Source organism: Chiloscyllium punctatum, chromosome 17, assembly GCF_047496795.1.
Source record: "Chiloscyllium punctatum isolate Juve2018m chromosome 17, sChiPun1.3, whole genome shotgun sequence".
Classification (NCBI taxonomy): domain Eukaryota; kingdom Metazoa; phylum Chordata; class Chondrichthyes; order Orectolobiformes; family Hemiscylliidae; genus Chiloscyllium; species Chiloscyllium punctatum.
Window position 1 is genome coordinate 68,152,720 of NC_092755.1, and position 26,965 is coordinate 68,179,684.

The 26,965-nt window shown below is 38.4% G+C and overlaps 1 protein-coding gene across 1 annotated transcript; it reads left to right on the forward strand.

The window, feature by feature from the left end:
• Positions 1-650: 650 nt before the first annotated feature.
• On the forward strand, positions 651-26,965 carry slc8b1 (solute carrier family 8 member B1). Its single transcript, XM_072587357.1, has 16 exons — positions 651-668; positions 976-1,201; positions 6,154-6,306; positions 8,017-8,069; positions 8,924-8,981; positions 11,397-11,502; positions 12,334-12,501; positions 12,642-12,752; positions 13,632-13,688; positions 14,008-14,144; positions 14,695-14,836; positions 17,042-17,163; positions 21,411-21,564; positions 23,299-23,379; positions 23,476-23,540; positions 26,050-26,965. Exons 2-16 carry the CDS (start codon positions 992-994, stop codon positions 26,236-26,238), a joined length of 1,806 nt encoding a protein of 601 aa, XP_072443458.1. The 5' UTR covers positions 651-668; positions 976-991; the 3' UTR covers positions 26,239-26,965.

A 26,965-nucleotide genomic window follows, 5' to 3' on the forward strand; every position in this document is an offset into this window, starting at 1 on the left:
TCACTGGAATGCTCCCCCACAGCTCTATTTAGTTTAAAGCCCATAGGTCCTTGGACACTGAGCACTGACCATCATCCCTGAGGACACTGAGCACACAGTATCGGTCACCTGAACACAGAAAACTGGTCATTATCATCACCACATCCTGGACACTGAGGTCTGACCATTCTCCTTCCAAGCACCATCCTCCCAGACTCTGAGCACTGATGATCAGCATCCTGGGAACTAACCATCAGATCCTGGCCAGCTGGACACTGACCACTTGACCATTAGTCCCCCATTGCCTTGACACTGCATGACCATCCAGTCTCAGTGTAATTAAATCAACTTGCTGGTTTGCACTATTTTGTATTTATATTTTGAACGTGATGTCTGAAGCATGTGTTTTCATTGCCCCAAAAGTAACGAGAAAATCCAGTGAATTGGGAATTAGCTGGCAGACTACCTCTAAGTCTGAGTCTGTTCAGTGATTGCAAGTTGATAAAATGACACCTTAATGTGTATATATATTTTTCTCCATGTTTAGCACGGCTCTAAACATAGATAAGAGAGATTGAACCGGTCCCTGCCCCGAGTTGGGTATGATAATTGGTGCACGACGTCTTTAAATAGGGGGAGGGAGCAGAAGCGATGATGTAGTTTGGAGCTGAGCTGGAAGCAGATAGGCGGTCAGTTTTGTATGAGGTTCAAGCCTGTATCGCTGACGGCTCTTGTCGGCGTTTTTCATAAGGAGGACGATTAGATTTACACGTTTTGCAAATGCACTAGGAATGGGAAGTGGTTCTGATTTTTGAAATGCGCCTCAGCTTGTTTATGGAGTAATATTATGAGGTGGATTTCCCCAGGACTTTTAGCAGCGTATATGCTTCCTGGTGTGCTCACCTGAGATTTGAACGAGAGTGTGGACGCCGGGATTGTATTTTGTGGTTTCGTTCTCTACCTGAATTCGAGTTATTTTGAACCCCCCTTCTCTAGATATCGATCTCCAGTAATGACAGCCGGCAATGCGGCCGTGGCTTGTTGCTCCCCCTTGGTCTGGGCCATCGCGTGTATTGTAGCTGCGCCCCAGCTGACGGCTGAATCATATTATGTTGGAACCGCTGGAGGAAAAAGTGAACCTCGCTCTTCCAAGAGCGGTCTTAACGGCAATGAAAGTGCATTTAATCTCCTGCTTATAGGAGGGACCAGTGCTGCTGTGGAGGTACTTTGTAACATATAATACAGAAAACCTAATACAATATACAGAATGTGAAGCTACTTTTTTTGATTCTGAACATACAGAAAAAAGCTTTTTGTGCTTAAGTTTATTGCAACTAAGTAGGGTATTTTTATGATATATGGGTATCTCTAATTAGCTTTTTGTCACAATTGCTGCTGAAGTGAACCTAATTCAAGTTGCACAGGACTTCCGTTGTGGTTAGTGTGATGTATGCAGTTTGCCAAGTCCAGGGAACCACTGATCCCTTGTTTCGATCTTGGCCAAGGATCTCCCGCGGTATTTAAAAAATTTCTTGGAGTGTCTGTTCGTACTTCAGTGGAGTCGCATGTAGACAGGATGGTGAAGGTGTTTGGTATTCTTGCCTTTTTATTGGTCAGTGCATTGAGTAAAGGAACTGGCAGGTGATGTTGGGGCTGTGCAGGATATTTGGTTAGGCCGCTTTTGGAATACTGCGTGCAGTTCTGGTCCCTTTCTGCTATAGGCAAGATGTTCTGAAACTTGAAAGGGTTAAAAAAAATAAGGATGTTGCTGGGGTTTGAGTGATAGAGAGGCTGAATATGCTGGGGCTATTTTTCCTGGAGTGTTGTAGGCTGAGGGGTGACTTTTTAAAAATAAAATCATGAGGGGTAAGGTAAATAGATACCAAAAGTGTTTACCCTGGGGTGGGGGTGTCCAAAACTAAAGGTATATATTTAAAAGGGACCTAAAGAGCAGCAACTCCTGAGGGTGGTGCATGTGTGAAATGAGCTGCTGTGGAAGTGGGTACAACTACAACATTAGAAGGCATCTAGATGGGTACATGAATATGAAGGATTAGTGGGAGACGGGACTGGAGTAATCTTAAAATATCTGGTCGGCATGGATGAGTTGGACCAGACGGTCTGTTTCTGTGCTGTACAAATCTGACTATCCTGATTTCCCCTTTCCCTTGGCTTCCCTTCTCTCTTTCCTCCTTCCCCACCCCCTGTAAAATAGATCCTTGGCTTGACATCTATATGTTGCCTCATGAGAATGTGATTGGAAGAAGTATTATGGTTTCTGACTTGGTGCAGAAATAATTTGGTTAAATTTTTATTTTCATCCAGTCCATAACTGGTTTGAGGCATTTTGCAGTAATTGCATAATACCTGCAATTAAACCTAGGTTTAAAAAGTTCAGTACTTGGGGCCACTGCCAAAGAATTAGTGAAAGCAAACTTGTATTATTTAGATGGTGGCTCATCAGACTTTTAAACTGTTTCCTAACTTGCATGATTTTTTTTTGGCTCCAGCTTAATCTAATGTTCACATTATAATACAGTTTATTGAATATAAATTGATTTGCTTTTTATATTCAATAAGCAAATGAATAATGACTTATTCTAAGTTGACTGATTTCAGTTTTAGGTAGGAATACTACATTTGAATCTCTAGTTGATTGGTATTTGCAAATGGTTTAATTATATCTTGGTTCTCTCCATCCTCATTTAAGGGTAGCAATTTTTTTTTTGAGCCCCAGATTGCTGAGTGCTAAAGGTGTTTCAGTTATACAACTTTCGTAACCTTCAGGATGACTTAAAGTGTTTTAGTTAAAAGTCACACAACGCCAGGTTATAGTCCAACAGGTTTATTTGAAAGTACAAGCTTTGAGTGCTGCTCCTTCAGGTAGTTAGCAGCACCCTGAAAGCTTGTACTTTCAAAAACCTGTTGAACTATAACCTGGTGTTGTGATTTTTATTTTAAACTTCATCCACCCCAGTCCAACACTGGTGCTTCCATATCATTAACACTTTTAGGCTGACATGGTGGTACGGTGATTAGCACTGCCTCTTCACAGCACCAGGGACTTGGGTTTGATTCCAGTCTTCTATACAGTTCACACAGTTGTTATTCTCCCCTGCATGGGATTCTTCCTGCCTGCACAGAGGTGGGCAGGCTAAGAGGATTGGCCATGTATTGCTCTAGTGTCTAAGGATGTGTAGGCTGTGGATTAGCCATGGTTTTATTTTAAAACAGGATAGGGTTAGGGGATGGATCCAGGTGGGATTCTTTTCAGAGGGTCGGACCAGATTGAGTGAGCTGAATGGCCTCTTTCCAAGCTGTAGGGATTCTGAGCCAAAGTACTTTCATAATTGAAATGTATGACCACTCATGTAAAGCAGGAAGTGCAGCCACAAATAGCCTGCATGTAGCAGTCGGTCATGTGGTTTCAAGCTAGTCCTTGGCTTATTAGCATATTCTGCTCCTGAAGCAACACTGTTCTTGAAGGAATAAAACAATTAGAATTGCTCCTATTTGGCCAAAATGCTGTTTTAATAGTGTTGCCTTAATTGCCATCTGGATTATGTACATATTGCTTTTGGAGTGGAACATGAAACAATGTTCGGACTTGGATGAGAAAGTTATTACTGAGCTAAGACTGACCGTTTTAAGGTTTTACAAACCTCCAACCTTAGTAGAACACTGCAAGTACTTGCCCTTAATGTCACTTTTTAAAAATGCATAATTGTTTTAATGGCTTTGCCACTAGATGTTTGTCCTATCATTTTTTAGGAATGAATCTTTTGCTGACATCCAAGCAGGATGTCAATTAAAAATCATGTGAATTAAAGCATGAATGGAAAATACAGCCAATACTAAAATGCTGGGCAATATAAGGAAAGTTAACTTAACTTGTTACTCTGTCCCCTTTTCAGAATAACAAGAGAATTAGAAATTTTAAGTGGAAGGGGTGGGGAAGTGTGAATTTTTTTTTCACAAAAAGCAGAAGTGATTGGATAGAAGATGGGAGATTACATGACTGGTTGCTGGCTAAGGGAGTAGTACTGAGATGAGAAAAGAACCCAGAGTTAAGGATGTGAGAATGGCAAATGATGAACAGCTATTACCCAGAGCAAAAGAGTATCGAGACAGGGGTTACAAGGAGTCTGGAAGTTTGTGAAGTGTCTCACCGATAAAGGATTGTGGTTCCTCGAGCTTACACTTTAGTCTTTGGAACAATGTAAGAGGCCGGCAGTAGGATCTCTGCATCAGATCAAAGTGAAACATCAAAATAACCAGCTTAGGCAATGAAATGTATAACCACTAGGTTCTGCTATTTAACAATTGTGGCTGATTGTCCAACTCAGTACCCTGTTCTCACTTTCTCTGTGCTAAAAAGCTCAAAGGATTATGTTTAACTTTTTTTGAGTAATCATTATTTTGACTTTTAACAGCTTTCCCATTCAGCTGGGAGAAGAAATGAAATGTCTCCCCATTTGTTCTCAAATGACCTACCTACCACCACCCCCCCACCCCCCCCCAAACCAGTTCTAGACTCCATGGTCATGAATATTCTTCCTGTGAATTTCATAGGTTTCTGAATTTCTCCAACCACATACTTTCACCCTTCTTTTCCACCCCCCCCACCACTCCAGTGAATATAATCTTAACCAAGCTGTTCATTCTTTTTTTTTCAAAAAAAAAATCCCTGCCATACCATGAATCTTTCTGGTAAATGATTGTTGTACTATGAGAAAGTGAGGACTGCAGATGCTGGAGTACCATAGTTGAAAAATGTGGTGCTGGAAAAACACAGCAGGCCAGGCAGCATCTGAGGAGCAGGAGAATCGACGTTTCGGGCATAAGCCCTTCAGGATTGTTGTACTATCTCAACCTGAACATCTGTCGTCAGAAAATGAAACTCTCTGCGTGATACTCCCAGATATGGTTTCATTAAGGCCCTGTACAGTTGCAGCGTAACATCCCTCTGCAGACAGCAGATGATATGTTCCATTGGAAATGGAGCAAGTATGGTGTGGGCAATCTTTTTTTTTTAAACAGTGATTGATCAGAAACACTAGTATATTAAACATTCAGATGTTCTCAACAGAAAGTAAGGGTTGAGGAGTGCAATGAAGGAAGATGTGGGAAGCACTAAGCTTCTATTGAATATATGGTTGTTTGACCAATCCCCAGAAATGAATATTTTGAAGGCAGTCAGTTATGACATGAAGGGTAGAGATTGAAGGAAAGGTAATCTACACTTTCGGGCAAGTGTAGAGAATGACACTGAACCATCAACTGGAAAGTGAGTTATGGGAGGGGTCATCTCTTCCAAATGTACCCTGCCTGCTTTTGTGGTAGATTATTATAATAACATTTATTGAACTTCTTTTAATGAGAACTATTCAATTTCCACTTAATGAAGCAATGACCAGCGATGGTGGAATTAGTGTAGAAACTGGAGACCATCCAAGTAATGGGGAACATTGCAAAAGTCAAGTACTTAAAGCAACTGATGGGTGTGCTGTTTAAACTGGAAGTGACTAGTTGCTCCTAGCAGAACTCTAAAGCTGTAAATTGTCATTACTCTGCTTCTTGCTCTAAAGTCCTGTTTCAAAATGTTTGTAATCAAAAATCAGTTTTAAATAAGTTGATCAAATGTTAACTGGCTATTTTCCAGAAGTTGTATAGTCTGAATCAGTAGTGATTGCTATTTAAGATGGAGCTGACTTCTTTAGTGGCTGAAACTGACCAGCAACATTTTCTTAAAGAACTGCAGATGCTGGAAGTCTGAAACACAAGCAGAAGTTGCTAGAGAGACTCTACTGGGCTGGCAGCATCTGTGGAGTGAAAGCAGAATGTGTTTTTGATCCAGGGGTCAAAACATTAATTCTGCTTTCTCTCCACAGTTGCTGTTAGACCTAAAGATTTATTGGCAACATTTTAAAACTACCTTTTTTTGCCATTGATCTATTATAACCTGCAAAAATCTTAACTGAAATCTGCTTTCTTACCTTGGCCATTAATGTTACGACTAACATCTAATTGCTTTATTGACACTAACAGTAATCAGACCTGAAAGATTACTATGGGGGGAAAACAAATACTGGAATGGGTCTTGTTATATTGTAAACCAAGTGAATGTGAACCAAGCAATTTTTTTTTTCTTTCCTTTCCTTTCTCACTTTCTAGTGTCACAGTGTGGTGCAGCTGAATGGATCCCAGTGGTGTTCGTTTGTGAAAACAACAGAAGACTGCAAACTGGACAGTGGCTTTATTGACTACCTCCAGGGGGCCATCTGTGGGTTTTGCCACAACCTGCTACCATTTGCTGTTTTTTTGTATGTAAGTTTTCTTAAACCACTAAAAAATTCTGCATCTATCGTCATGCTAAATCTAAAGCCAGAAAAGGGCACCAAGAGCTGTGTATTTACAACAAACATAATGCAGCTGAAAACCAGGTGAACTATTACTGCCTGCTTTAAAGTCATGTGGTTCTGACCATTTGATCATCAGGAAACTAAATCAGTAACTTAGTCTGACAGTTGCTAATATCTGGTACATTGGCCTTCACATTTAAAAGTGAATTTTATATTAAATATTAAAGTCTGTTAGAGATTTGATTTTCTGGCAACTTGAGTTACAATCCTGTTTATCATCTTGCCCTGTTTTGAGAACCAGTAGTGCATAATTTAATGACCTAATTATTGCTACCACTTTGGTTAGATCAGAGACAGCCAAGTAGCTTGAAGAAATGTTGTAATTGCCTCTAGATGTTTCATCTGATCTCAGTGTAACCATCACTACTTTTTTTTTTCTCTGGAGCGTAAGGGACTCCACCACTGATAGACTCCCTTCTTCTCTTTCTTTCCCCTTCCCCTCCCCTCCCTCTTTCCTTCTCCCCCCCCCCCCCCCCCCAAAAAGTGTTTTCCACTAGATTCAGATTCATTGTTTTCCTGCATATAATATTATCGATTTATTCAAAGCTGAGTCAGAGATATATAGCATGGAAGCAGACCCATCAGTCCAACCTATCCACGCTGACCAGATATCCCAACCCAATCTAGTCCCACCTGGCCCATATACCTCAACCTTTCCAGGTGAGAACGAACCCTGGATGAAAGTTAGATACAAAAGTGAGTTTAGATGGAATAAAGCAGTAGGAATTTGTTTTTTTTTCTGCAGATGCCACTTCATATTAGGTGAATTGTGTACAACAGACTTTCCTCTGGTGCCATTACACTCTGTAGATAAGCTGGCGCTATTCAGTATATTTTCAAGTACGTCTTTGTAAGGAGTGTTTGCTGCTGATTGAATTTCTATGTACAGTCCATTAAAATCTACATTTTGTTCCAGTTTTCTTGAGCTTACGGTGGAAGAAGTGCTTTTGTAGGAATTGTACCTCTCTGGCTGTGTTATTGCTCAGTACAACTCCATTCTCTGACTTAGCCTCAGTAGTCTCTCTCTTTTTTTTGTTTTTTTTTATTTCCTTTTTTTTTTTGAGACAAGAATGTATCTACTTTGAGCTCTTAAATGTTTAATGAACCTCCTTTCCTCCACTCTGAGGAAGTGCAAAGACATTTGACGCTTCATTCTCCTCATTTCCATCGTTCATTCATTCAAAGACCTTTTGTTTGTTTTTTTTATTTTGAAAGTTTGACGCTCAATTTTAGTCTTTTCCACAATTGGAAATGTCCCTTCAACATTCACCCTGTTCAGTCACTCAGCATCTTGTTTCAATGATATTATCTCTCATTCTTAACTCCTAGATACAGCTCTGAAATTTCTGATTCCAAAGATGACCTCTTTTGGAATCAATAAAGTGTTTAATCAAATTTGTTGATCTACTATAAAGTGAGGGAAGAGATGATAATGGGGGAGAGGAAAAATGTAAGAAATCTGTAGAATGAATTGTTTTGGGGCATGGATTTAAGTTTCTGGAAAACTGACGTCAGATTATCAGCTTTTAAATGGTGAATGCGTTTCATCGGAGGGAGGGGAAAAATTACTCAATTGAAGTATTGTACCAATTGACCAAAAATGTTGCTTTTACAGGCTATTTGGTTGTTCTACCTATTTGCATTTCTTGGGACAACAGCTGAATTATTGTAAGTATATTTTTGCTTTCATGTTCCAATTGTAACTCTCAATAGTTATAAAGTCTTTACTCTTGTCGCTGGGGTTTTCAAAACAACGAAGGATTAGTTTTGTCATGATTTGCAGAAAGTGTAAAAATCTAACTGGATCTTAGTGCAACAGCATTCCTCCACATGTTTATGAGAAATACAGCATTTCAAATTCTCTTAGTAATTGTGTACTCAGAAGTTGGTAAATATTGCTGCCTCAAGTGTGAATATTTGGTCTGCCACCCTGGACCTGGGGTGAAGTTAGTGTTGGACAATAATTTCTTGTGCTCCATTGTTAAACTGTAGGATAGAAACCTCTGCTGCAATGATATCTTCTAAGGATACAGCAAGTGTTCATGTTTACCTTCAAAATTCTCTTCCTCACTTTGGTACATTTCTGTGACAGTGTGCCATGCTGTTATGATTGTCTACATGGTGTCTGGTACTTCTATTTTCCACAAACCATTTTATCTCCCCTCTGTTTTTGGAATGTCATGTATGTCAGTCAAACCTGTGAAGGACTGCACTTGTAGCAATCTCATTGTACTGTTCGAGAACCGGCACGTGGACCAATCACCTGCTTCTCTTCCATACCCTTGTTTAAGTCTTTACAATGAAAAATAACACCAAAAAGTATTTAAACAATTGGGAGTCTGTCCATATACAGTCAACTTCACTCAAGGTGTTCTTTAAGTAATCAATCTGTATTTCAGATGGTGGTAAATGTGAATTAATACAATAGATGGTTACTGATTTTTGAATTAGTGTGAACTAACTTTCAATATTCTCAAAATATTACTGCTGTTAATTAATTAAATGTTGTCTTAAATTTTTAGTTTTTGTCCTAATCTGGCAGCCATTGCTGCAAGTTTAAAACTATCGCATAATGTGGCAGTATCCTTTTTCTAACATCTGTAAGTACTTGGATACATTCACCAATTTAACTAAATGGTAACTTCTGAACACTGCTATTTTATTAATGTTTTGTCCTAGTATGTTCAAATGATCACATTTGGCAAACTTCAAAGAATTTATTCAAAGTTGTCCTTGCACTTTAGAATTGTGGCTCTAAAGATGAAGTAATTTTAATATTTGCTATTGAGGATAGCAAATGTGCTTTACTTAAAAAGCATTCTTGTAAAATCATCTGTTTTGTTTTTCTATGTTGAAAAAGATTGTGCTTGCAAGGCCATTTAGAGTTGAGATGTATCTGTCCTTGTATGCTGCTAGTTCACTTCTGATTTTAGATTTGAAGCAGCTATTTCCTAATGGGTGTCTCACTCTCTTAGCTTCTAGTAATTATATTGTAAGTTTTTAATGAAACTTGCATAATTGAATATTAGAATGCATTGACCAGTTTAGTCTCATGTCACAGTAACTGTCGAGTTCAAGCTCTGGATTAATGTTGTCGTCTTGAACCCCTGTACCACTCTACAGGAAGATCATCTTGTTTTATTAACATTAAGCATATTTTGTGTTTGAACACTTGCTGATCAGCTTTTGAACATCTGTGTTCATGATCAAGGGTTTATAATGCTAACTTGTATCCAACATGGTTATTTAGAAACTGAAAGAACTGCCGATGCTGTAAACCTGTGACAAAAATGTAAGTTGTCTGAAAAATTGCACAGTTCTGGTGGCATCTGTGAAGAGCAATCAAAGATAATGCTTCTGGTCCAGTGGCACTGAGCATAGCGATGTTTCTGGTCTCGTCACCAAAGTAAAACGTAAATTAGCAGTTTCCTGCACACCAATAAAACTTAGGTCTATTGTTTATTTACTTAAAGCTGTGGCTAAGTGGGAGTTTTTCCTTTCAATCTACAATAATGAGGAAATCAAAATGTTCGTTCAGTAGCAAACTGCATCACTAGCCCCTGCCATGACTGCTTGACTGAAATGAACCACTAACTTGCTGACTCTGTTCGGCTCCAGAATGTGTGCATTCCATATATGACCAAGTTTATTTTTTTCTATTTTTATTTTAGTTTTCCATCTGCATGATCAACTTATTTGCTTTACATTCTAGTTGCTACCATTATCTGATATTTGCTTGTACAGTAGCACCTCCACATGCAAACAACCCCATTCACGAACAAATCCGTTTACCAACAGGATTGTATGTAAAATTTTGCTTCAACATGCGTATTAAATTCAAGGTATGAATGAAGTTACAAATGTAAAAAGCCCATATGCGACCATCTGGTTTCGTTGTTCTGCTTTGCTACGCGTTTGTTGAACGCAAAAGCTCTTGGGCCGGGGGGGAGCATGGCGCGTGATCTCATTCAGTTCGTCCTCGGCATGTGCACTGTGAACAGCCGTCCAAGCATTCTTATGCTATCCGAACAATGGGAAAAATTGATTCAGTTCGTGAACCAAGTCCCAGAATGGATTAAGTTCATAAGTCAAAGTGCTACTGTATTAGTCCTTTTGAGGTGATCTTACTTTTGACCAGTGAAAGCTTCATTCTATTCTAGGCCTTTTTTTTTCATTTTCCTTAAAAAAAAAAAACACATCTACTGTAGCTAAAAACATTTGAACTTGCCATTTAAGCATCAAATATCTGGGATTGTTTTTTGAAATTTTCCTTCTCAACAGATTTGAGGAAAGCTAATGGAACAATGGATGTTCTTTGCTTCATGGCAATCCCATTTCTGTGTGTTGGCCTGGATACAGAATGCAACACAGAATAGGGAAGATTTATCTTTTGGCTGAATTGCTACCAGTTTTTTGTACCTGACCTCTTTGAAACATATGTGAATTGGGAGCACATGTTCCTCTTAAATTCACTAGGATGTGAGTGTCCCTGGATGGAATATCATTTGTCAGTCCAGTTGTCCTTGGTGGTGAGCTGCCACTTTCCACACTGCAATCCATCTCCTGTAGGTAGACCCCTTGCACGATAAGGGAGTGTGTTCCAGGAGTTTGATACAAGTAAACCAATGGCACGTCAAGCTTGCTTCACCATTCAGTGAACTCATTTGTTCTATTTTATATTGAGTTCCACATTCCCATCTATCCTTTTTTAAGTCTTGGTTCCTTTTTTAGGAAAAGAAACCAAAGTGTGCCTATAAATGGTCAATTTTCTCATCCATCCCAACTTCTGAAGCACTCTCTCATTTTTTTTTTTCTGTTGCATTTGCATTTTTTTTTGTACATACAGAACAAAGTTCTTATTTTTGCATTTTGAGTTCTGTATTAAATGACCATATAAATGTCTTTTTAAAATTGTGTACATAGTGTGGGGACGTGGGGGATTGTCTATTGCAATTGATTCTGTTTCACTTCTTTCCTTGATTGGATTTTATTCATGGTGTGACTTTTCTTGCTCTGGGTAATGGAGCCCCTGATGTATTCAGTGCAATAGCAGCCTTCTCTGATCCAAGAACAGCAAACATGGCAATTGGAGCTTTGTTTGGTAAGTTGTTTTTAAATAATCTTGTAGTAATTTTAATTTAGTGCTGAATCGTTTAAGTCCTAAAGGTGATGGTGCTTGATAACTGACTTATGTAGTGGTATAATTGGTTTGGCTTCCCTTTTTTTATTTTAAAAGTGCGCCACATGGGCACCTGGCACACTTGCATGTAACCCTCCGACTGGCAGTATTTAAAGCTTGAGCCTCTACTAAAAGTTTGGAAACACCAATTTAATGGCCCTGCTAGATTCTTCAATTTCTTGCTGTAGACTTCAAGATTCCATTATTTGTGCTAATGGGTTTTAATACTAATGGTTTTGCATCATGATCAACGGTGATCATGTAGCCACCCTCTCAAACCTATGAGGTTCACTAATGTCCCTTGGGGAAGGAACTCTGCCTGGTCTGGTTGACTTGATTCTAGATCAAACAATATGCTTGACTCATGTCCTCTAGACTAGATATGCTGTCCTAGTCAATTTAGTCAAATGTAATGACCCTTGCCTGTGGTTTTGATCTCATGTTCTTGAATCTCCATGATTACATGAAATGCAATGGTACAGCAGCAGCATGTTATTGGCATCTTGAGCCCAATTTAAGATTTTTATTAGTCCAATTTTATTACCTGATTGGTCAGGGAAATGGAATAGGAACTATTTCTATGTAATAGATATTGATTGATTGGAGATTAAATCATCACCTGGTTACCATTGAACTCCAGTTTCTTTTTGAAGTACCTGGAGATAGTTTAAACTATGTTCTTGCTTTTCAGATTGAGTTAAGGTGGCCCAGGTCACCTAAAATGAAGTTCTGTAAATCTACTTTTTTTTTCAGGTGCTGGCATTTTTGTGACCACTATTGTTGCTGGTGGTGTTGCCCTTGCAAGTCCATTTATAGTTGCATCAAGGCCCTTTCTTCGAGATGTGATATTCTACATGGCTGCAGTCTTCTGGACCTTTCTAATCCTCTATTTTGGGAGCATTGATTTGGGACAAGCACTTGGTGAGGAAGATTTTGGTGGAGGGTAAATTCTACCAAATTTAGTTTGACTACTTGATTGATCAAATTATTGCAAGACCTGTTTTGAATTGAATGTAAACTTGCTGGACTGTCATGAAACTAATTTCTAACTTTTTCTCTAGGTTACTTGGCACTGTATGCAGTATATGTATTAACAGTAATCATAAGCAGCCTAATTTATCGAAAGTGCAAAAACCAGGAACATGCTTCCCTTTATACATGTCAGTCTGAATGTAAGTGAACTGAATTGTTTAACCAGCTAATTGATAACATTGTTCAAAGATTTGAATCATTGCAGTTGATGGTCCAATGCAACAGTTTATGTTGCATCATTGAAATGAGCCTTTTTTTTCCCTTCCCACATTAAGTTTAGAGTATTCGTATTCCCTCTTCTGATGAACACTACATTGCGCTCTCTCACTCGACCCCACTGGTGTACTATAGGCAGATTTGGGCACTACACCTTTTTATGACTTGTATGTTGGCCTTTGCAGGGATAGTGTAAGTTTGTAAGAATGATACTGGGCTTCAAAGGTTAAGTTTGAGGTGAGATTCAACAAACTAGGCATGTTGAGGTTAAGCAGTGATCTGATTTGAAATATTCGGGGTAATAACAGGAAAACACCTGGGAGCTATAGTTATTGTTTCTACTAGCTGGGGATTGTAGAACTAAAAGGCCTACCCTAAGAATTTAGGCCAGATTCAACATGTGATGTTAGGAAGCCTTTCTATACAAAGTAGTAGATATTTGGAACTCACTCCAAATGACTGGATGCAGGATCAGTTTCTAAACTGGTCTATCTCTGCTTTTAATTTTTAGGCAATAGTATTATGGATATGGGCCAAAGGCAGATAATTGGCATCAGGCCGCAGATCAGTCATGCTTATCCCATCATTCGGTGATATCTTGCTCAATGTTGTTGTTCACTTAACTGCTGACATTTTTGGGGTTTGGTTTTGTAACTTCATGCCATGCATTTTTAAAAAAGTTTAAATTTTCTGCTTTACTAATTGCATTTTTGAGGCCATCACAACACCCCTATTTTGAGGTAGGGTGAAGGGAATTTGACCTTCGTAACTCTGTTTAATCACTCTGTATGATTTTATTTTAGACTGTGACGTAGAGGATACAAATCCATCCTGCATCAGGACACGTTACTATGAAGATGGTAAACATTTCTTTTATTGTAACAATGTAATGTTCATGATGTGTGGAAGTACTTCACAGCTTCTAACTGTCCATCCTGTTGGAAATTTGCTTTCAAGTTGGCAATTAATTTACCACTAGGTTGAGGATTCTCATTACTAATCCACTAACTTAAACCCTTCACCTAATGCACTTCAAGGTTAGTTGTTCATTGATTAAAATTACAGTAGTTATATCCAAACTTGTGATATTTCATGCAACCTGTTTTTAGAGGTTTAAAATTCATGTTAATTCCTCAATTGATCTCCTTGAAGTGTAAGACTTTATCTTTTTTTTTAAAGCAAGTGAGTATCAACCTTTGATTAGAACGGAAGAATCAAAATCTACAAAATCCATTTTGTTGGACTCTCTCAACCCCATTGACTTTCAAGAATGGAGAAGAAAACGCTTGCCCTGGAAGATCTTCAAATGTTTGCTGGTGATTCTAATTTTTTTATTTAAAAACTCCATATAGGAAGAAATGGCAGGTTAATGCATTTTTTTTTTTCTTTGGCCAGTCCCAAGAAAATAATTGGAAGTGGACTTGTTCATAACTCATTTTAGATGCAGGTGAAATTCTTTTGGCGTTTAACCCTCTAAATGTTTGTTTTTTTTTCTCTGCGGTACTTGTGGTGTCATGTTAAGAGTTGTCTTATTGTACACTGCCTGGAAGACTAGTAAAATGTTCAGGTCCTGCATTAGAAACTGCCTGGTTATTTTCACTTCTTTCCACTCACACACTCATTCATGTGCACATAATGATGAATCTTCCAGAACTGGTCTGAGTCATCCTGTTTTCCATTAGTGGCGTGTTTCAAAATTTTGACTCTATTTTTCCATTTTTGTCTACTTTTTTTTAGGATTCATGTGGTTAAGCTTTTTGTCTTTATCCAGGCAGATTGCCAAGTTTAAGTAAATGCAAAAATTAAGCAACTAATCAGCACTTAATTATGCTTTCACTGAACCACTTTGTTTTTGCTCTTTTTTAGCTGCCAATTGAGTTTTTCCTTCTCATTTGCATACCTGTGGTGGATTTCGACCAGGAAGGCCATAACTGGAAACGACCTTTGAACTGTTTACAAGTTGTTACTGGCTCACTTGTCTGCATCCTGGCATTTAAATCTGGCTATTGTAAGAATTTTTTTCTTTGATTCTGTTTTTCATCTGAAATGTCCAGCTTTCTAAGTAGTCCTAGATGGGATTTGCCTTTTGGAATGAGGATTATTTTCAGGCTATCTGATCAACAGCAATTGGGCTGTTTTAACCCACTGCATATCCAAGAAACAAAGTCGCATCTCGCTGAAATGACGGTATGTTTAATCAGGCAGAGGGCACTAGCCTGAGCTAGCACTAAAGTGGTTGGGTTGCTGGTGAGATGATCTCAAAGACCAGGACAACTGGGACATTTCCTTGTGGGGTAAAGATTTAGTTCAGCTTTCGTGTTGGAAAGCTTTTCTACTTGTTCTAGTAGAGCTTTCCTACCTGCTGACTTGCTTCAGCTTGGCAGAGTATAATGCAGGTGACCTTTTTTTTTTCTTATTGCTTTAAGTAACTTTCCATTTCTACCCTTTTTTTTTTTTTTTGAAAAAGACAAGATGCCAAATTGCACGAATGTGAATTTTTTTTTGTGCAATGTATCTTTCATCAGCCTGAGAAAAACCTTTGCCAAGTTAATAAAATGTCTAGAAAGTTAAACTCTCACTCAATGTCCTAGCTCTCCCTTGGCCTATTTCTTGTAGTGTAATCATCCTGCCTGGCCATTTAGAATTCTCCCTAAATTTGAATTACAAGTCACTTTTTAAAAAAAAATCTAAAATCTACCCTATTGATCAATTGGATAACATTGGGTTTTTGCTACCTGTAGACTTAACCTTTTGGAATAAAAATGATCTATCGCTTCAGATGAGAAGCCAGGAATAATCTGCAATGAACATCCATGGAGATTGCCTAACTTTAATTTGACCATGGGCTTAACTGTTTTATGAACAAATCTTGTCATGAGATTTGGGCAAATGAAGAAAACTGACAAATTGGCTACTTTTTTGTTTAGTGTTCCATATGGTTGGTTTTTAAGGTAAAGGAAAATATTCTTGATGTACAAAGTCAATTTAAAACAGATGTGCCCATCATGAAACTTTGTTCCTTGCCAGTAAAGGTTTTTTGTTTTAGCAATGCATTAGAGGTCAGCCATCCAATCGTGCATCAAGCTATATACTTAGAATTGTAATTACTAGAGTCTAGTCAATGTACTTTAACAGTCTTTGTAAACAACAGCAGCTGTGGTACAATTGCAGCTCTAAACTGCCAGTTTGTGATTAGAGGTCTGTAGCACCAACAAATTCAAGATGCCCTGTGATTCTTGAATCTGTAAATGGTAACGACTTAAATAGAGGGACATAGAGAAAAGATGGTTAGTAGGAAAAGGCTGGAATTGGCTTCAAAAGCCGTTGATAGTGATTTAAGTTTGAATACTTTTGTCTGCTTGAGGCTTTTTAAGGTAGGATCAGTTAGTGTTTGAAGTAAAACATTGCATTATTTGGAAGAAGTCCTGGAAAGAATGCAAACTGATAATGGACTAAGTTTATTTTTACTGTTCAGATTTGCTTAAAATTAACCTATTTATATACGGAGATAAATTTAACTTTTAAAGTGGAAAATGAAGTCTCTTGATCAGGAAAGGAGTAGCTAATCTTAATTTTCCCCTTGGTCTAACTTAAGCCAAAATTATTTGTTTGTTTTTGGGCACATTACTGAAGGCTCAGTTTCCAAGCAAACAGTGGTGGGGCTCACATTTTTGGATTATCCTTGAGAATTAGCCAAAGCTTGGCAGATCATTCAAAACTTATGAATGTACAGTCCTCTTCAATGGACTTGGTCACTGAACTAGACTTCATTTTGCATCGGTCCAATTTCTGTTGGGTGTGTAAATTTTTTTTTTCTTTCCAGGTCAATGCCACCATTGACCTTGACCCTCCAATCTGTACTCTTGTTCCCCCTCCCTCCTCTGGTATTCATGTCTTCAGCTGCTGTGGCCCAAAACCCCTAATTATATTTTTATCATGTGGCTTTGTTCCCTTTTTATTCCTGTAATGGGATTTTAAAAAAAATCGATTAAAGCAATGTTTCTAAACCTCCTGCCAGGAAAGTTGTCAGTTTTTTTTCTAAGCCCCCAGCTATATGCAGGGCTGCAGTTAGTGTGGACTAAATTTTGTATCTCTGGCAATTTCATGGCTGTTCTAATCTTGAACATCTCGTTTTGAATTGGTGTATGCATTTAAAGCTGTTTTTAGTCTTGTGACTTAACTGAAGCATTTATTGTTTGTTTTTTTTTTGCAGATGGTTTACTGTGCATCGGTGATCAATTTCCTGTCTGGGTTCTTGTTTTGCTGATTTCGTTAATTATAGCTGCATTGATTTTCTTCACCACAAAGAATGAGGAACCACCAAAATATCACTGCGTAAGTGATTTCCTTTTTTCTTTTTCCTCAACTTTTTTTAAACCTGGAGTTGTATTACTCACTTGATAGGTCAGTCCTTCATTTTAAATTTTTCTTCTATTCAAAACCAAGAACGGATGCTAGACATCAGAAACATAAACAATTAGTAAACTTCAGCAGGTCCGGCAGCCTCTGGACAGAAAGTAGAGTTAATGTGACCAGATTCAACTTTAACTATGCTTTCTTCCTGTAGATGCTACCAGACTTGCTGAATTTCAATTTTTTTTTTTTTTTTTTTTGTTTGAGATGTCCTGAATAGTTCGTTAGTTTCTGAAAGAGCCCCTGCAATTTGACTTATCCAACTTGTTACAACATGGTGGTAAATCCTTTTTTGCAGCGGGAGCTGGGTGGAAGTTCAGGCCGAGTGCAAAGCCAGTCGGGAAGGTAAGTGATTAGAAGACACAAGCAATCTCCCTGAGGTAATAGTGGCTGAAGGACCTGAACTTAAGGGAATTTATATTTGCCAGGATTTGGTGTTGGAGAGACTGTTAGGTCTGAAGGTTGATAAGCCCCTGGGGCCTGATGGTCCATATCCCAGGGTACTGAAGGAGGTGGCTCGGGAAATCGTGGACGCGTTGGTGATTATTTTCCAGAGTTCGATAGATTCGGGGTCGGTTCCTGAGGATTGGAGGGTGGCTAATGTTGTACCACTTTTTAAGAAAGGTGGGAGAGAGAAAGCAGGAAATTATAGACCAGCTGGTCTGACCTCCGTGGTGGGAAAGATGCTGGAGTCTATTATAAAGGATGAAATTACGGCACATCTGGATAGCAGTAACAGGATAGGACAGAGTCAGCTTGGATTATGAAGGGTAAATCATGCTTGACTAATCTTCTGGAATTTTTTTGAGGATGTAACTCTGAAGATGGACAAGGGAGATCCAGTAGATGTAGTGTACCTGGACTTTCAGAAAGCTTTTGATAAAGTCCCACACAGGAGGTTAGTGAGTAAAATTAGGGCGCATGGTATTGGGGGCAAAGTACTAAATTGGATTGAAAATTGGTTGGCTGATAAGAAACCAAGGGTAGTGATAAACGGCTCCATTTCGGAATGGCAGGCAGTGACCAGTGGGGTACCGCAGGGATCCGTGCTGGGACCGCAGCTTTTTACAATATATTTAATGATCTAGAAGATGGTATCAGCAATAACATTAGCAAATTTGCTGATGATACAAAGCTAGGTGGCAGGGTGAAATGTGAGGAGGATGTTAGGAGATTACAGGGTGACCTGGACAAGTTAGGTGAGTGGGCAGATGCATGGCAGATGCAGTTTAATGTGGATAAATGTATGGTTATCCACTTTGGCAAGAACAGGAAGGCAGATTACTACCTAAATGGAATCAATTTAAATAAAGGGGCGGTACAAAGAGATCTGGGTGTTCTTGTACACCAGTCAATGAAGGCAAGCATGCAGGTACAGCAGGTAGTGAAGAAGGCTAATAGCATGCTGGCCTTCATAACAAGAGGAATTGAGTATAGAAGCAAAGATGTTCTTCTGCAGCTGTACAGGGCCCTGGTGAGACCACACCTGGAGTACTGTGTGCAGTTCTGGTCTCCAAATTTGAGGAAAGACATTCTGGCTATTGAGGGAGTGCAGCATAGGTTCATGAGGTCAATTCCTGGAATGGCGGGATTACCTTACACTGAGAGACTGGAGCGACTGGGCTTGTATACCCTTGAGTTTAGAAGACTGAGGGGATCTGATTGAGACTTATAAGATTATGAAAGGATTGGACACTCTCTCTGGCAGCAGGAAACATGTTTCCACTGATGGGGGAGTGCCGAACCAGAGGACACAGCTTAAAAATACGGGGTAGACCATTTAGGACAGATGAGGAGAAACTTCTTCACCCAGCGAGTGGTGGCTGTGTGGAATGCTCTGCCCCAGAGGGCAGTGGAGGCCCAGTCTCTGGATTCATTTAAGAAAGAGTTGGATAGAGCTCTCAAGGGTTATGGAGATAAGGCAGGAAGAGGATACTGATTAGGAATTATCAGCCATGATCATATTGAATGGCGGTGCAAGCTAGAAGGGCTGAATGGCCTACTCCTGCATCTATTGTCTATTGCTAATTTGAACCAAACGCACACAAGCTCACCTCACTTTGTAATCTGCTAAAGTACTGAACTACCCAAATTCCACTATTTAACAAAAGTATCCACTTTATTCTTTAATGCTAAAAGTGAACATAAACAACAATTTACAACTCTAAGCCTCTTCCTAAGATTTGCCTCCCACTCTATAACAATATACTGATCCAATAAAGCTCCTATAAATTTACAACAATTTAACTTTCAAAGCCAGACAGTGGCTGTCTCTGGTGTATATCTTCCTCTGTAGATCTCCCTGGTTTGTCTTCAGCCTTCTGCTGCAAAGATGTTTCATGTGGAAAAAGGTACTTTTTTGACAGAGGTGTAAAGCAGTCTTTTAGTGGCAGTTGGTGGTCTTTCTGGCTAGCTGTCCAAAATGCCTGTTTGTTTTTGTATATATTGCAAACATTGGATTGTTTTGTTGGTTTGATGCTCAAATTCTATTGGGTTGTAGTATCTTGGGACATAATTTAAACCTGGTTAAATTTGAACTGCTCTGAAAACAACTGAGGTATCGAGGTTACAGCCAAATGTTACAAATTTCAATTTTCCAGCACACTGCTAGTCAGTCACATGACAGGTGCGTGCCAGCTTTCAGCTTTCGGCTTTGAAGGTACAGTATATGCCTTCAATGTAAACTCAACAATACAGCATTTAACTGGGCAAACTGGTCACTGGATGAGTTGTACTTCTCCACAGGAGACTGGCAGAACCCCAGCTGGAAGAAAACTAACTTAAGTATAAACCAATAAAGAGCCTCATCATTCAATTGGAGGACACTTTGTGGAATGGTCTGCACAGTGCACTATGGGGTCTAGATGTTTAATCTTGTTTGCCAACTTGAAGCTAATGGGTCAAGACTAGCATGAATACCAATTGCCTAAAAGGATAAAGATTTGTAGCAAGTAACTGGCTGTCTCCTTGCTAGAGGAAGTAGTATATTTTCTCGGTTCAGAGCTGGAACCATTGCTTCTGAGAGATGTATTAATTTGGACCAGAGGTCACAAATTTGCAAATTAAACTGATTTTTGGATGTTTACTATAACACCTGAGGAAGCTGGTGAAACTGGCTGAATCCCTTGACATTGTATATGCTTCAAATGTTTTAGTGAGAAAATTTATAATGGTATGTTCCTCAAGATGAGGTAAGAACAGAGACTGCATATCCACATCTCTGAATAAGCTAATAAAATAGATGAATGTTGGATTTCAAATAGAAGTCCAGGAAGTTGGACTCATTTTTAATTCTTAGCAACCTAGCTAAAAGACTTCCTTCTTAGAATTGCACTTTGATGTAACTGTACTGGAGAGGGTTCATTTTATTCCCTCATGCTCTGACCAAAGGTGGGTTCTTGGCATGTCATCTGCTTTATTCTGCACTTTTTTTTTCTTGACCATTTTCCATCAAGACTATATTAATCCCATTTTTAAGCTCGCCCAAATAACCATTTTAACTGAAATTGTTGGAGAAATTCAGCATGTAGAAAGAGAGCTGACATTTGAGTCCAATGTCCTTTCTTCACAAATGCTGCCAGACTTAATTTCTCCAGCAATTTTTCTGTTAATCATTTTTTTTAAACTGTTCTAAACATCAGTTAAATCTTGAGCTTGCTTGTTGAAGACTTGACTGCTAACCTGGAGTTTCTTTTTCATTTAAAAAAAAAAAAATCTTTTGTGGCCACAATAATTTAAAATCTTTGATTTTATTTCTGTTAAACTTTTTAATGGCTAGAATTTTGTATCCAGTATTGTATCTATAGCTCAAATTAGCAATTTCCATTGAGTAGACCAGATACCTCCTTTTTGATGCTTGTATTACTACTAAAATAGTAAAACCCTATTTACTCTTGGTTTGCTTCTGAGCAGCTGTTTTACTGGGATATTGCAATACTGTTAATCTGCATTAAGCTGTTTGTTTCTTAGTCTCTCTTTGTTTCCAGTGAAACAATTTGTTTTTGCTAGTTTCTTTGACACTGACTTCGCTTGGTCTTTATTGGGTTAGTTCTGCAAGACTTAAATGTATCTGGAGGTGTAAATTGCAACTTGGATGATAATACACTGATATTAAATTTAATTGCTTGAAACTTGTAATCTAAGTGTCTGATATTTGCTTTCTTTTTCAGGTATTTTCTTTTATTGGGTTTCTCTTCAGTACCATCCTGATTAACACTGTAGCCACAGAGGTTGTGAATCTTTTGCGTGCCATTGGAATAATTTTTAACCTGAGTAATACTGTTCTGGGACTGACACTGTTAGCCTGGGGAAACAGTGTTGGAGGTACAGTATTTCCTTTTTAGCTTCTGATAGGATCACTTTTTTGAAAGTCAGTTGAGCAGCGTGTCAAGAGCATTGATTAGCTTACTGGTTGCAATAAAGATTCTTTGCACTCGGAATGGATTTATTTTAACAAATTAAAAATGTCAGTGGATTAGTTGGAAGTGTCACAACAGGCATTGGAATATGTAGTCTCATTCAGGCTTGTAAGCATCTCGTGATTTGAGAGATATAGACTAGTTCTCAATAGCACTGCATCTTTCCAGCATAATATAAAAATATAACTGAGCTAACAACTCATTGGAAGCAGCAAATGGGAAAACTAAGTTTGTACCAGAGTTAAATAAAGCTCCAATGTAACAGTCTTTAATTCAGACATACTACCTTGACCACCTTTTTTTTGATTTAATTGCTCTCTGATATTAAATATCTAACCCTGTCATGGTCCGTGTTCCATATAACTTTTTTTCTTTCTGGTGTGCAGAGTTCCATGCATGGCAGTGACTTCTGGAACCTTTTGAGCTGCTGTGTGGCTTGGAGGGAATATTGGTCACAGCCATCAGAGAATTTATCCTTTCCTGTCCTTGCACAGCACCTAATTTGCACAAAATCAAATAAGCTACCTGAACCTTTTTAAGGATAAATATACTTCATAGGGGAAGAACATTACTTCAAAAGATTCTAAGTGCTGGGTAAAGAATTTACAGTACTGCATTTTTTTTCCTGATGAGACTTGAGCACATAATCTGCATTGTGTTTCAGTGCAGTAACATGGGAGTGCTGTTTTGTTGGATGGCATCTTTGAGGTAATCCCAAGAACATATTTTGCATTTTGGGTGTTCTCCTAAAAAAAACACAAAACTAACTAACTGAATAAATGTGATTCTGGTGTACAGTATAATATTTTTATTCAAATTATACCTTGTCATTTGAATATTTTAGTCAATAAATGAGATTTTTCTATCTTTGCTTCACAGCCAAGGTAAGAATTCACTTTGGAACACTGACATCATGGAAAGCTTGTATTAAGGCATGTTTGATTTTCTGCCTGGATGGATAGAAATATGAATTGGGAGAAAGCCACTTAATCCCTTGAGCTGGCTTTACCACACAACATACCTGCTCAATTGCACATTCCTGCCTGCCCAATTATCTTTGACCTTGTTTGTTTTTACTTATGAAATACCCATCTACTTATAGCTTTTTAAAGACATTCCGACTGCACATCACCTACACTTTTTTGAGTTTCAAAGATGTCACTCCATTTGTCTTCAAATGGGCACTTTTTTTTTGTTTGAAACACTGACCTTTAGTGCCAGGAATGAGCAAGAGGCTGTCTATGTTGGAAATGTGGCACTTTCTTTTGATGCCACTAACTTTTTTTGGGTGTTACTGTTCTGGGACTGACACTGTTAGTGTGCTGACATTTTGTTATTGATCATTGACATGACATGTTACTCTTTGGGCTTTACTATAGACATGCAGACTATGCCATTTAAAGCAAACAAAAGCTTTAATGCTGAATTAAAACTTTTTAATAGATAATGGCTTTATTTTAATTTCTTTAGTCTAACAAATTTTGGTGTACGAAACTTCAGGTGTTTCAAGTAGACCCCCAAAATTGCACTTGATGGAGTGTTTAAATCTTGAATTTAGTTAATGGATTTCTAATTGTGCTGTATTTGACACTTTTTGATGCTAAAAGAAACTTGTTCCTTTCACATTTTGAACTTTCAGATTTATTCTCTGACATCACACTAGCTCGACAGGGGTACCAACGTATGGCTATTGCTGCATGTTTTGGTGGAATAATATTTAGTATCCTTTGCATTTGTTTTAAAGTTTCTGCTGATATTCAAATACAATTTGCAGTTGCCATTTAGAATTTGTATCCTTCCTTAACTTTTATTGTAGATATGCTATTTGGCATCGGCCTAAGTTCCTTAATTCAAATGCCCTACAATAATTATGTCCTTGAGGTATGTGCCAATTCTTTTCACTTGAACTCCCTTTTTTTTTTGACTATTTTTCAGTGTATAAATAAAGATCCATATAGTCTACCTCTGATTTTTTTTAAAAAAAATCATTCATCTGAAGTGATGTGCCATATGGCAAACTAGTGTTTTATCAAATCCGATTTGTAAAAACAAATGTGGAAGTGAAAATTTGCCTTTAATCTTTCAAGATGCATAGTTTCTTTGGAAGCCCCTCCCAAAAACCCAGTTGAAGGGAACCCTGGTGGGAGGGTTGAGGTGCATGAGACCTCCCAAACTTTGAATACAATGTTGAAGCACTGGACTGATTCCAGACTGAGGATGAATATTTGGGAATTTGGCACTCTGACCACTTGAACAGTGCTGACAAGTGAAACCAATCTTTGGGTGGAGGAAATTTTTCAAATGGAAATGAAGGATTCAGGTGGACAGACACTAGTCCTTCAAATCTAGATGTAACAAAATGATTTCGGGACAATCGAACAGATGTTCACTATTGCCTTTTTTCTTTGGGATACTCCAGTATCCAGAACAACACATTTTGATTTTTTTTTTAATATCAGTAAAGAGGAATCCTTGTTTTAAGTTAGCTTTTTTCTTGGTGAACATATGTAAGAGATTAAGGTAATTTTGTGGTGTGAAATTGACTGGAAAATGTATTTTGTGGTGGAGACAACTTTTTTCAAATGTTAAGGTTGGACTTTGTACAAGCGGTTTGACAATAGATGGTAGACCTTGGTGTTAACTATACCTAGAAAGCTGGTCTTCAACTTTTCTTCCTTTGGCTTTGTCAATGATAAATTACCAACTTTGTATCCATCCCATGAATAATGTAGAATTAAAGGCTATTGCTAAAAGTTTGCAAATGACACCAAAATTGGAGATGTAGTGGACAGCAAAGAGTTACCTCCAGATTACAACAGGATCTGGACCAGATGGGCCAATGGGCTGAGAAATGGCAGATGGCGTTTATTTCAGATAAATGCAAGGTGCTGCATTGTGGGAAAGCAAATCTTAGCAGGACGTATACACTTAATGGTAAGGTCCTAGGGAGTGTTGCTGAACAAAGAGACCTTGGAGTGCAGGTTCATAGCTCCTTGAAAGTGGAGTCGCAGGTAGATAGGATAGTGAAGAAGGCGTTTGGTATGCTTCCTTTTATTGGTCAGAGTATTGAGCACAGGAGTTGGGAGATCATATTGTGGCTATACAGGACATTGGTTAGGCCACTGTTGGAATATTGCGTGCAATTCTGGTCTCCTTCTTATTGGAAAGATGTTGTGAAACTTGAAAGGGTTCAGAAAAGATTTACAAGGATGTTGCCAGGGTCGGAGGATCTGAGCTACAGGGAGAGGCTGAACAAGCTGGGGCTGTTTCCCTGGAGTGTCAGAGGTTGAGGGGTGACCTTAGAGGTTTTCAAAATTGAGGGGCATGGATAGGATAAATAAGCAAGGTCTTTTCCCTGGGGTCGGGGAGTCTAGAACTAGAGAGCATAGGTTTAGGGTGAGAGGGGAAAGATATAAGAGACCCAAGGGGCAACTTTCTTGTGCAGAGGGTACATGTATGGAATGAGCTGCCAGAGGATGTGGTAGAGGCTGGTACAGTGGCAACATTTAAGAGGCATTTGGATGGGTATATGAACAGGAAGGGTTTGGAGGGATATGGGTTGGGTGCTTGCAGGTGGGACTAGATTGGGTTGGGATATCTGGTTGGCATGGATGGGTTGGACCGAAGGGTCTGTTTCCATGCTGTACATCTGATGCTAAAAGAACACATGATCATGGAGGGGGTTCGAGGAGGAGAGAAACCAGAGGTATGGAGGGATATGACTGAAGACTATGCAGGTAATGCAATACATTTATCAACCTGTGGCCTTCCTGGGTGTAATGTATCACTTATTCCTGTCTCTCTTGTTGAATTAGCAGATTGATATGCCTGTATTCTTTCAGACTATATAAATGTACACCATCTGATTTTCATTTTACAATACAAAATGCACAACACATTTTCAATCATATGTAGATCATTACACATGCATCAAACTAGTTTGTATAAATTTGTAGGGCCACCTGATGGTTTGTTTTAAGCAGTTCAAGATACCAATAAGTGTATGAAATCTGTTTGTTTGACTAGCTCTGTTTGTGGTTTAAATTGTCCTTGTGCATAACAGCTCACTGCTGGAAGAAATGACTTTCATCTGTCATTTCAGAAGCCAACATTATGACTCATATAGATTAAACATCTGGTAGAGTTCTCTTGCATAAGATGACCTTTTGATTCGTTAATCATTCATTCCACTCTGAACTCTAAGCTCGAGTTCCACTTCAAAAATTATCTAGCTGTTTTAATTGCTATAATCCAACTCATTACATAGAATTGGTACATCTAAAGCCAGGTAACTTTAAGATTGTTAAATGATTATCAAACCTCTTACTAAACCACACTGGCTTTAATACAACTGTACTTTAGTTATTAATTCAGATTTACTTTCTCCCAGATAAAGTGCGATGGCCTCTTGGATTGGATTCTGGTCGGATCATTAGGCTTGAGTCTTGTCATGTCATTTATATTGATCCCAGTTCAACGGTTTAAACTTGGAAAAGTATATGGTGGTATTCTGGTCTCTTTCTATGTCTTATTTATTGTAGTAGCATTACTAACTGAAGCTGGCATTATACATGTTTAAAATACAGCATCTCTGTTATATGGATTTGAAAACTTAACTTCATGCACTCCATCTAAGAATGTGTTCTTAACTACAGGTTGTTAGGTGCTGGAAACCAACTTTTTGTTATACTGAATATACTATGCACATTGATTTTTGATTTCACAAGTATATTATTAAACTCCTATTTAATTCTTCTCTTCCTAATATCCACTTCTGAAGATGGGAATAAAGAGGATGAATGGAAAAATATGAACAGTCCAGTATATAAACTTGATTTATGGCTTTTTTTAACAAAGTGGAAGGTGGACTGAGTATGAAACCATTTTGTTGTAACAAACTTCAGGAATTCAAAATTCCTGTCTTTGTATCACTGAGCGCACATGCCATGGCTTCAGTCCACAATGCTTCACTTATGAACCTGATCTCTGATTTTCAAAAGGTGGGGTTCACTTTTTTTTTCTTTTTCCTCCATCCCTCCATCTTGACATACTACTGATCTAAGCTTTGTATAGTACCTTTTAAAGTTTAGTATTGTTTGGATAAGCAGACACATTGCACTGTTGTATAAGACTGATCTCTCTCTTTTTTTTTATTTAAATAAGTTACCTCATCTGGCAGTCTATACACTATTAATGAAGGGATATTTTGTCAGTGTAAACAGCATGTGCAGGCCATTTATGACTCGAGATGCATACTGTATTCAGCATTCAGTGACTATTGTACAGCAAATATTTTATTTGTGCAA